This window comes from Opisthorchis viverrini (assembly GCF_000715545.1).
Source record: "Opisthorchis viverrini unplaced genomic scaffold opera_v5_45, whole genome shotgun sequence".
Taxonomy (NCBI): domain Eukaryota; kingdom Metazoa; phylum Platyhelminthes; class Trematoda; order Opisthorchiida; family Opisthorchiidae; genus Opisthorchis; species Opisthorchis viverrini.
Window position 1 is genome coordinate 2,020,215 of NW_008751701.1, and position 12,530 is coordinate 2,032,744.

The 12,530-nt window shown below is 44.7% G+C and overlaps 1 protein-coding gene across 1 annotated transcript in view; it reads right to left on the reverse strand.

The window, feature by feature from the left end:
* Positions 1 to 1,324: 1,324 nt before the first annotated feature.
* Positions 1,325 to 12,530, reverse strand: part of T265_03273 (hypothetical protein) — a gene marked incomplete at both ends in the record, with an annotated part of 35,365 nt that continues 24,159 nt past the window's right edge. The window contains 3 exons of the mRNA XM_009167706.1: positions 1,325 to 1,522; positions 10,898 to 11,110; positions 12,322 to 12,459. Coding sequence (XP_009165970.1) covers positions 1,325 to 1,522; positions 10,898 to 11,110; positions 12,322 to 12,459 — 549 coding nt within the window. The remainder of the gene's footprint in view (positions 1,523 to 10,897; positions 11,111 to 12,321; positions 12,460 to 12,530) is intronic.

Genomic DNA, 12,530 nt, shown 5'->3' on the forward strand with positions numbered 1-12,530 from the left:
TTCTGTCGTCGCTGACCTCTCTGCGATACTGCTTTTGACCTCTGTTGATCTGACTCAAAGAAGTTGCTTGTTTATTGATTTATGAGTACCAAGATGCTGTTGATGTTAAGATGCTGGACCTTTGCACGTATTGATTCAAAAATTGGATCCAGTACAAGCGCATCGTTTGATCGAATCAGCCGCGAAATTCCAATCCATGTCCTGCGTCTCCGTATGCCGAAAGTTTTGCGTTTTTCAGATTGTATTCGTTGCTTCTTTGGTATTTGCGTATGGATTCAAGGACCATGTCTCCTGACGGCCACGTTGTCTTCCTTTACTCGTATGTATAATTTCCTTGTGGTTTGTCCAACGTGAAACTTGTTGCACTTATTTCAGCTGATTTGGTATGTCAAATTGTTCGTCTTGGTTTTGTCTTGGCTGTTTTTTGATCTTGAGATCAGTTTCCCTAAATTGGTATTCAAGTTGTGGGCCACCAGGATTCCTTTTTGAGCCGATAATCAGGTTGCGAGTTCCGATGTATTCTTGATGTAAATGGTGTGTTCTTGCTGTTGCTGTCGTTGCGTCGTCCTCTCCTTCAAGCTTCTCTCGATAAAATTCCTTGGATGTCCATTGTTCTGGATTACTGTGGGCAGAATTTTCTTCCTTTTTCCGTAGTTATGCGTTGCTGCAGTGTGCCTCCGCCATCTTGAAAAGGTTTTTGAAGCAGCCCTTCTTGTGGTTCATTGGATGATCACTGTTGTAGCTCAGTATTTGATCGATGCGTCTCTCTCCTGTATACACAGTTTTCCGGAGCCAAGTCCACCTCTGTGTTAAAGAGAACGTCCAAGAATTGTAGTGGGTTGTTCCTCTTCAATTCGATCGTAAACTTGATGCCTTCAAACGTGGTGCTGAGAAGTTCAGGTGCATTATGTACTTTATCTCATTTCATGACGACGAAGGTGCCCTTCACGTAGCAGATCCATATCTTTGGACTGCGCTTTCATCTTTGCAGTACTGCTGCAGTGATAAATCCTGATATTTGGGATCCCATTGGAGTTACTTTCAGCAGTTGATATAGTTGTCCATCGAAGGTAAACTATATATCCGTGCAAAAGTCCAACAGCTTGCAAAGACTTTCGGGTTCCATGGTTCCTGTCGTGTTCGCACTGTCCCTAATCAGTTCTGCTATGACGATGTTCTGGTTGACTAAAGTGAGCGGTGAGGTGACATCAAACGAAAGCATGGTTTCGTTGTAGTCTATACTGACGTTCCTTAGTTTGCGTAGGAATTGACCAGCATTGTTGATTGTGTATCAAGGTCCGGAAATTGGGTGTTTCAATATCCATCATAAGTCTTTCACTAATCTGTAAGATGGAGTTCTCAGAAGTGAAACGATCGGTCGAAATGAAGTTCCTTTTTTCGCATCTTTGGCAGTTCGTAGAACTGCGCAATGTTGGTATTGTCGGCGTTCATTCTCCATCATTCCTGCCAGGCCATCTCCTTGATTGCTTGCAGTTTCTTGATTGTCAGGCTGGTTTGAAGTCTGGTGAGCAGAAAAGTAGATGGAACTCTGGAAAGCTGTGCATTCCGGAACGCGACACATATGGATCACATATTGAACTGCAATCATCCAGTGAACCACAAGAAGAGCTGCGTCCAGGCCTTGTTCAGAAGGGCGGAGTCACAGACCACAAACTACGGGAGAATGGGAAAAGGAATGCACTCTCTGATGTAGATTTGACTGAATTGCGCACGCTGCTACCAGCTTGATATACATTCTTGCAACGCACATCAATGCACATATGCCCAGATTAACTGTCTACTTATTTGCCAGTAAGTAGTATTTGGAATTCCAATGATTCCAAGGGTGAAGTTGTGGTGGCCATTAAGAAGAGTGGGAAAACCGCAGTTTGGTAGTGGCGACGTTTCGACTGAATGACAAGTTGGAGACATCCGAGTTGAAAAGGTATGATAACATGTTCAGTGTGATCTGCTCGCGTTATCAAGGGGAAACGTGATATCATTCCATTTAAAAGTTACTGTCAGAAGATGCTCCACCTTCTGTAGAGGCGACGGAAGCATCCAAATGGTCTTAACCTTTCTGCTAACTCAGGACCACCTTACTATGGGTGTCCATTTTCCACTTTCCTAAACGTGGCCGCTTTGGGGTAGGAAACATGTACTTCTGTCCGGGTGAAGGGACATTGAGTGACAAACACTCATTTGCAAACAAATTCGTTTTTTTGCGATGAAGTCACCTGAGACCCAGCTGAATCTCTCGTTTGTGATGTTTCCAGGCAAGTGAATGTGCTGCACTAGGCCACCTCATGTTTCAGTTGCTACAATTTTCGAGATATCGCGATACATGTATATTCGTAACGTACTACTCATAAGGTTGTTGAAAGTCCTGCGGTAGCCCACGACCGCTTTCGTCCTACTTGAGGTTCATCAGGTAGGCGACAGAATGTCCGATTTTCTTTGACTATGCGGCCCTAGTAATGGATGAATTGCAGTGTACGTTTTAAGCGGAGAAAAACTTACAGCGGACAGGTCACTTGTGTGGACAGTTTTAAAAACACTCTGTGGGTGCGCGAATGTCTCCCTGTTCTCACGCTAAAAAGTCATCGAAGCATAGCTGATCTGCTGTCTCCGGCTGATTTCTGAACAATCAGACTTGCTCAAACTCAGTGATCTAAGGGGGTTCGTTCTTTATTGTGGTATGACTCAAAGGCAATCTTGACAACTTCAAACATGCTAAAGATCAGCTGAAATAGTATGAAAATGGCTAGATGTAGAGTACACTAAACAGTAAGTTGCATCAAATCCATGAGGACTGAGACGAATTCGGAATCGTTTTGGAGACTAGTGGATTCTTTGTCTACTAATGAGTAGTGCAATTCCACAAAACACTTTCAACAAGAAGCAAGGCGAGTAGCTACGTCGACTTAGTGTGCCAAGGGGTGGTTGGACCAACACTGGCTTAGTAACATCATCCGGCTTCCGATTATCATTCATGTTCTGACTAAAAGACGGCACGTTCAGAAGGAAGGTTGAACCACTCCACTTGAGTTCCCGATGAAGTCCGCCGTAGGGGAAATGGAAAATTGTACTCTTTGCCTGAAAACGTGGTGTAGTTAGCTCTTCTCATCCGTGTCATCAACCAATGAATAATTTCCCATCATCTATTCAGTCTGCCATATTGCTGTTTGGCAACTGGGCATCTCAAGTACCGAACGGTGGTTGCCCGCACAAAGCATAGTAATTGCTTGTTTTTGCAGATGAGCGTCATGTGCGACAGCCTCTGTCTAACAAAACTGAAGGAGAGGACACTGGCTTCATCATCCGGCTTCCGATTATCATTCATGTTCTGACTAAAAGACGGCACGTTCAGAAGGAAGGTTGAACCACTCCACTTGAGTTCCCGATGAAGTCCGCCGTAGGGGAAATGGAAAATTGTACTCTTTGCCTGAAAACGTGGTGTAGTTAGCTCTTCTCATCCGTGTCATCAACCAATGAATAATTTCCCATCATCTATTCAGTCTGCCATATTGCTGTTTGGCAACTGGGCATCTCAAGTACCGAACGGTGGTTGCCCGCACAAAGCATAGTAATTGCTTGTTTTTGCAGATGAGCGTCATGTGCGACAGCCTCTGTCTAACAAAACTGAAGGAGAGGACTGAAAGTGTGGATGCCCAACCTGATGATTTCATCAATCGATAATAGCATAGTCATGCGGAGATATGGTCGGTTTCTGTGGGAGAGGTTTTCAGAGGACGTTTCATTTTCAGGTTGTACCACTGATAGTTACCAGCTCTGCGACCGCAGTTGCCATGGCGACTTCAAACTTGGCCATGCTGTCCATCATCGAAAATTATTCCACCAACCTAACGGCCTATCCCTCCTTTTGAAGCCACTGGTATGCAATCCACTCTGCGTGAAGGTCACAGGTCTTACTACGTACAGTTCCGCTTACATGAATTCATTTTATTGTTGTTTCACACTTGTGACCAACAAGACAAACGAAGACTACAAAATGCTGACTGAAAGCTAAGATTAAAACCTGGAAATTTTGAAACGATGCGTTTTCCGTCCAAGATATGAAGTAAAGGCCGCTCGCTGTTAGGAAGATGCACATGTGGTTCGTAACTCCTGAGTCGCAGATGAGTCTAGAATAATGGACCAAGTTGGACTTGGGAAAATTGGCTTATTACTGATTTCGACATTGGGATGATTTCATTTGATGACTACGTTTGGAATTGTGTTAGCCGTCCAGCTTAAATTTGCCGCAGAGGAGGCATCATCGCACGCAAGACAAAAGGAGATGGTGTCTTTTCTGCAAAAACGTTCGTTTTGAAATTCCTGCATAAAGTGTCACTTGCCCTTAGTTGCATATGTGCACATTTTCTCCAAAGCCACGGTACTCAAGCGCAATGAATTTACCAGTTTATTTTCCACCGAAGCGGTTACCTATTCGAACATCATTGTTTATATTAAAACAGGTGGTCTGGTTAGATTGGCCTGCTTCTTTCCAGCCAATCAGCAATGCGATTCACCAGCGCCATCCATCACTCGCAGAAATCAGATCACGTGATCATCTGTTGATCGACTGGCTCATCAGATTTAAATTTCTCTCATCGAGTGGGATAATTCTTTTTTAAGCTATTTACAGATTGATAGTAGTGCTAGGAGTTTTGATAATTTTCAATTGAGATTTTGTTCTTTGATTGAAGCCAGTCTATGCTAAACGGTATTCTCTTCTAACGGATTCTACGAAAGCTTTATTGGATGCGATATGAAGGCGTGAAAGTCGAGGTCTTCAATCCACGCTGTCAAGTGAAAATCCTTTCACACCAATCTATTTTTGAGGTGACTTCTTGTTGGGCTTACTGGGACAACAATTCTTCGGTTCCTCTTCAATACAAAACGCTCAATGTATAATTATCCACGCAGGAACTAAATCAATATAGGCACTTGCCTGCTAGCGTGCGCCAAATACGTTAGACGCACCACCGGTTAATTTGGCCAGCGAGTCAAGAAGCACAGTTCCCGCTGGTTCAAATCCGGATTCAGGGAAGCCCTCCATGCTGCAGCACCCACTTGACGTTAACCACGTGCGTATCATCTGACCTACGAAGGATCATCTGACCAACCCCGATTCAACAACCATCGACCAATCGCACTGGTCGAATCGATTCTCGTCAGGCTGCCTTGTCATCACAAGTGCCATTGACCACGCGCGCATCACCTGATCTACGAAGCACCATCTGACCAACCCTGACTGAACAACCGTTGACCAATCGCACTGGTTGAATCGATTCTGATCAGGCTGCCTTGTCATCACAAGTGCCATTGGCGCTCTCTGGTTCGCAACCGTCCTCGAAGCACGTGTGCCTGCCACCTTACAAACATCAATGACGAAAAACACACTCATACCACTTTCCAGCACATTAGCATCTCTGGATCACTCCCCTGATGATCGGAAAGTAGCTGTTTTCACTCGCTACTCATCCGTTTGGTGGGAGCATCATCAATCTCATGATAGGCAGCAAAGCATCTGCAAGCAACTTATCAAGCTCGGCGAACAGATGAACAGTGGATCTTCGGATATCCTGTAAAAGCCGAAATACCATCCAACCAAAAGGTGGATGTTACACATTGATCTCACCGAAGACTGACCACTTCTCCGTAGGGATCGACAACTACGTTCTCCGTCGCCAACATCATATCATAGAACCTGAATCGAGAGGAAGACAGCAACAACAAAGCCACATACACCTTTCCAATTACTGACTCGTTGCTATCTTACGACTGTGGCGTGATGGGGTCTGCTGAGTTTCAGTTGAGATGTCTTACCAGTGAAGCCAGTGTATGCTGAACATGATGAATGAAGCTTTCATTTGGAAAGTTTTCATCTGAGGAGCCAGTCAGCATGTGATGTGGGTCCCGTGATCTGTGGCTCCATATCCAATCTAAGTGTAAAATCACCACACTGCTCATCAGCCACTTGTGGCGGAACGGTTAATTGTTCACCTGCTGATCAGAAAGTCATGCATTCGAAACTCCCTACAGTGCGGACGGTTCCGAATAGGGATGAAACAGCCGTACAGTGCTTCTCGGCTTTTCATCTGTATGTGTTGGCTATGATGTGCTTGGTCGTACTATAAATAGGTCCGCAGAGTCTGGGCACGTGACCTTGAACCAAAAGGCCCACTCGCCCTATCCGACGTGCGTTTCTTGGCCACACAGTATAACTAGGTTTATTAACCCGCTACGTAGTGTCCCGTCATGGACACTCACCGGTTCGTCTCACAACCAGTGTAATATGGATGACCTTTCACTAACTTTAAACCAGGTCCCACGAAAAAGCCCTCTGGTCTTGCTTTTTGCTGAGAATTTGCGGAGTACCATACTGGGTGCGTCATTCCTTATTAGGGATCATCTGACGAAACTGTAGACAGTCTTGAACTCGCGACCTCCCGTTCAGTGATCTGAACATACCCGTTGGAGCACTCGAGGAGCTAGTTGTGACGAGTAATCATGTGATGTCGATCCTTATATTGCAGGACAAATAGTTTTATATCCCGTCTAAGTAAGAGTTAATCAGCCGCTCTTTGCCGAACGGTGAATTGCTCAAAAATACCATCCCTGAGGCTGTGAGTTGGAGACTCCCTAACGGAGTTTCGTGAAATGCAGACTGTTGATGATACCCGAGGGCTCCGAATAAGGATGAAACGGCTACAGCGTGTTTCTCGGCCTTACAGCGTAGACTGGCTTTATTTACAGTTCAGCAATTACCACAGTCCCTCATACTACCATTTTTCAACTTCTTGTTATGCAGCCAGTCGCCTCCTGCTAGTCCCAGCAGGTCCCAGTCAAACGTCAATCAGTACCTGTGTGTGCAAAAGCATTTCTTATTCAAGCTGAACAAGCAGTGTCCTATTGTACAATGCGCCATGTTTGAACCACACATGACGGATGACAGAATACCCGACTTGGGTTATCATTCCAACCATATGCAAACGATCCATATGAGCAATGTGCAAATGTCAGTCGGTGATATTTCAAACTTGACTTTCTTACCAGAACATTCCTGGTGTCACATGATGAAATTCCGAATCACAGATGCAGATCTGTGACAGCTGTAGATCGATACTTGCAAACAACAGTTTTCCTGTGGTAGATCCGAACCAAGCCAAAGAACATAGGAACTTGAATTTTCATGGTTCTTCTCAGCTGTATTGTAGTTGTGGATTGAACTTCATCAATCCGAAAATTCCAGTGCATCTCCACCTGCCCCGTTCTTGTAATTTTCAACTGAATGTCATCGCTATTAAAGATCCTTGTTTCGCCACTTGTTTTCAGCTAAATTATAGGGTTGATTGAAACTTGAGGACAACGTCTAACTTGTGAATTCCCCGACCTGGGCAAAGGGAATTCGACGATGTACACTTTCTGATAGAAAAATTGTGGATGTTGGATCCGTTTCTCGCTATCACGTTTTTGAAAATCGCCAATCACGGGGCAGCACCTGAGGTACTTGTGAACCAGGATGAACCTTTGACTTTAGGTACGTTCAAAAAGCGGATCCTGTTTTGCCCTCTACCCCCTTGAAGCCCGAAAAAAACTTGCAGGTCAATGCCATAGGCGATACCCTCGATGGATGTTACTGAGGAGAACGTTAGTAGTTCAGGTATCGTAGGTGGCCATAGGTTTGTTCACTGAGCTGACCGAACGTTTCGTTATCAACCGAGAATAATTTAATTCCTTTTTTGTGCCCCCAACTGTATGGTTTTACAATTACTCACGACGTCAAAATTCCCAGGGTTTATTTGTTTGCTTGTTAAGACTCCAGCCCAAAACGACTGGTCTGGCAACCGAATACTTTAAGTCATGAAGGGAACAAATTTTAAATTTTAAATATTGATACGAAAACACTGCCATCAAACCCTGCATTGGCATCGCTTTGGGGCATTCCATTAAGCGACTACCATCCAGGTTACTAGTTTACCATACTGAAACTAAGAAAGATCTATGAAGTCAACTCAAGCTCGTTTATTCAAGTACTTGCTAAAAGAGACTAACACTTATTTCGTTAGCTGAACGAGAGATTTGAGAAGGGATTAACTGCGATAGAGACTTGAAACCGACCAGTAATGATCCCATCAAGCCAATCAACAGAACTATCCAGTAAAGGTGAGATGGGTCCCCAATTATCCAATCAGCAGTGCCCAACTGAGTTAATCAATACTGCTGTTCAAAACAATCGATGGCCTTGTAAAAAAACACCACACATGCAATCAGATAGCGGACCAATCGCCAGAGAACATATGTGAATAGAGCATGTGAAGAATGGTTAACAATCCTACTGGACGCCTATAGTTTTTGTATTATTAGATAATGAGTTTCATGGAGCGAGGCCGTTGAGTTTCGTACCTCCATTGTTTACATTAAACTTCTGCTTGTTCAGAACAGTTCATCATTGATAAATTTATTCTGATGTTTGTTTCCAAACTCTGGAAATACGAACTCACCGAGGTGGGTCACTGTGTTTCGATGATAGCTAAGTAAATACCGGTTGTGATTAGCCTGAGATGAGTGAGGAGAAACTTAGATGTGGGCATGAAAAAGGGAGTACCAGGTGAACCAGGCCTGACGATATTTCCACATTTACACCATCCTCTTATTTCGGGGCAATTATCCCCACTTTATGGGAGATTTTTGATCCTGTCCAACGAGGTTGCGCGATCTGTGGAATTCAGTCCAACATCACCGCGGTTTGAATAATCGTCCTCGTGTCCTTGCGCTGCAATTACCAAACGGGGAAGAACTGAACTCGAGTGTTGTTCTTATTGGAGCTCATCAGTAATGTACATCCTTGACGTATCGCCATTCCAGCTCTGCACGTCTGACATGCGAAGCGAGCTTGTTTCTACCCATACACCGGCGTAGGCTGTACGCACCTAAGTAACATGTCTGAACAAGCTAAATTGTTCACTCTTGAAAGGTATGTCTGTTGTGTCCGACTCCCCCAACCACAACTTCGTAGATCACCTGGTTGTACCGATCATATCAAGAGTAACTGCTCGTTTTGTCCTGTAGTAATTTCGGACTAAGATGGGAACATCGATAGTTGCTTATGCAGTCACTGTGAAAGTCCCTTGGTGAGGAGTATTCCTCAGAAAGTATGATTTACTAATATCCGTAATTCAGTGTCCGCCAGTTCACGCCCAAAACAGCCGGTATATTTCATTCATACTAAAAATCCAGGGAGAGGTACTGGAAGCTGTGGAGCGTCCTACGTATCTTGGAAGTTGTATTAGTTCTGATTGTAGTGTGACAGATGAGGTGAATGCACGAATCTACAAGGCTCGGGTCGCGTTCGCTAACTTGAGACACCTATGGCGTCAGAATGGTTTATCCCTGAATTTGAAGGGACGTGTGTATCAAGCTACAGTACGGGCTATTTTGTTGTATAGCTGTGAGACTTGGCTGTTAGGACAGCTGAATTGAGACTTCTTTTTGTGTTCAACAGTCGTTGTCCCAAGGCAATAGATCGTTTGGGATGATGTCGGCGAATCCGTAACGAGGCAATTAAAAGCGAGTTATCGGTTGTGCAGCGGGTACTTCCAATGAAGAATGTGTCCAACACCAGAGGCTGCCTTGGTTGGGACATGTGTCGCGTATGCCGAACCATCGTGTATCCAAGGGAGTGCTGTTTTCCGTGCCCAATTCAGAGTGGCGTAAACATATGGGTGGCCAACCCTTGACTTGGCAGAGAGGTATGAAGGGGATCACGAAACGCTTGGGTGCTGGCGGTGCTACTCGCCTTCCAGGATGGGGACCGCGTGATCTTCACTGTGCCTGGTTGGAGACACTACGAGATATGGCTGCCAACCGATGTCAGTGGCGTTCCTGTTGTCAGTTTCTATCCAGATCGCCTGAGTGAGTGTCTGGAGGGGTAGGCACCTCGGAATGATTGTGGTAAGCTAGCAGTATGTCCCTTACCCGTCCACCTTTACTCTTTTCTTTACAATAAGGCTTTCAAATAAGTCATGGTTGTACGGCAGTGGAGCAGTGGTGTTGAACACTGATGTCATTATGTCGATGCTGATTATGATGAGGAATCATCAGCAATGCACATCTCACGGAATATGGAGAGTTGAGATCCCACAGTTTTACTGCCAGTTGTTGAGCACTTAACCCTTTGACACTGAGAGACTGAACAGGAACGTGATTAGCACTCACTCGGATTGGACGTAGCGCCACTCTGTCTTCAATCTCAGGATTATATCTATTAGTTACTTGTAACTGACTGGCTCCCTGAATGACGACTTTTTAAACAGAAATTTCACTCATATTGTGAACTCCTTTCAATAGGGGAGCTCATCGTGCTGTTGGTTAGCTACAATTGGCTAGTCGGTTGTGTTAAACCACTGGCCTGGAAGGCCGCGGTTCTGAATCCCCTACAGGACCTTTGTGACGTGAGCACTGCTAATGAGTTCCAGAAAGAATGGAGCAGCTTTACGACTCTTTTCAGCATAGATTAGCCTCACTTACAGGGCGAAATCCTAACAAGTCCTCTCACACAAGGACGCAACGAATGGTAAAGAGCACGTTTTTTTGACACTGATCAATCTGAATTACCAAAAGAGTTACGATGGAGTGAAAACATTGTGTCTGATCGAATACATAAGAAATTGTAGTCAAAATAACGAATGCTTAAATACTGCTAAGGGTTAATTTTTCAATGAGTCGTAGCATAAGTGACGATTCAGTTGGTAAAAACGAGAAGGTACTGTAACAGGAAATGTGGATGTAGGGGAAGAAAGCTCGGGAAATGTAGCGAGGGGTGAGAAATGTTGGCCTCGTAATCGATCGCCTATTCCTCTATTTCCAGCAATAAGTCCTGACCTTCCACCTTCATACCCTTATCAACATGCACTGCCTTGACACGTCCGGCTATTGGTGCAGTGACCGCGGTCTCCATTTTCATCGCTGATATGGTAACCAATTTCTGTCCACGTTCGACCGTATCGCCCTTTTTCACGTTGACAGAAACAACATCGCCGGGCATGGGTGAGCCGATGGATCCTTTCATGTCCGGTTCGGCCTTTGGATGAACTAGTTTTGTCTGTAAAAATAATAAATCAAAGAAAAAACAGGAAAAAAACGGACTCTGAGAATCATTCACTTAGTGAAGAAATTGTCGATGCGTTCGGATAATGACATCAGATAACTGACATTTTGATAAAAGTAATCCCTCAGCTCAGTTCTAGGTCGGAACCTTCCAGTCTAGCGTTTTCGACAAAAGAACCACCACAGGTGCACAACTCGTATTTACCGCCCAAAGCCAGGTTGAAATCATATGTACAATAGGTCATATTAAAAGTTTATGAGACGAAGATATTCTGGACGCGGTCGGGCAATCGGTATTCAGCGGATACTGGAGCCTGATTGGTCGTTGGGTCCACGCGTTCGGCCAATCAGAGCTCACCTTGATGCTGGACCGGATCTTCTGGCCACTCACGTGCAGGCCAGGCTTCATGGCCGTAGCAGCACCTAACTGCGAGTGCTAAAAGGGCTTTGGTGCGGGACTTCTGAGGATTAAATTGGTGGCTGAGTGATGCGTGACAGTACGCGGTGAAAACGTTTGGTGAAAGGCAAATGCGACGGGTCCCGTTACATCCACGTAATGGGTCCCACTCATGGCTAGGAATATCGTGAATTGCTTTCCAGGACTAACGGGATTCTGTTTCTTACGACTATATTGTGATCAATTACGAAAGGTACAGGGCAACTTCCTACGCGTCCCCTCACTTGACGAGTGCTAGAACCTCACATCTCGTGCCACCATGAAGCGACGTTCCCTCTGTGACAAATCTTCTGACCAGTGTTTCGTTCACTGTGGTAGGTGATTTAGCTGAATGCATTTCATCAACTAGCCCACCGAACAAACCAATGGTCACCTAAGACATCAGACCTACTTATAACTTTCTTGGCAGCGCACAGACTTTGATCGGCAAGCATAACTTTCATCCAGCTTTTATTCTAAAGACATTGTGAAGATTATTACCAGTCACCATCATCATTAAAGCAAGTTATTTGGAGATGAGATGTTTCGGCGTGTCTCCTCACTGGTTTTGGCATAACTATGTGCAAGTAGCACTTGCCAACAGCACTCTAGGTAATTTAATGAACAAGAAGGCGAGCGAAAAATTTCGCTTTCAAATACCTAAAGCCTTACTATGCCTCACTTCACTTTACTCTGACTGATTCGCTCAAGAATCAAACAAGTAGCTATCACGGAGACGCATATGTGAAGCTCATGGGAAACCAGCTTACCTTGGTTGCTTCATTGTCCGTAATATGCACCGACCGAAGTTGTCCGTTCATTTCAAAGAACACTTCTCGTTTCCCGCCATGCAACCCGGAGACCGCTAGCGTTTTGATGGTAATTTTCTTGCCCCTTTCAAGCTCAACCTGTACCACATCAAGGACAAAACCAGGATGGTTTAATGTGGGGAAAAGTAGGTGTTTGTTTTGAATGATGG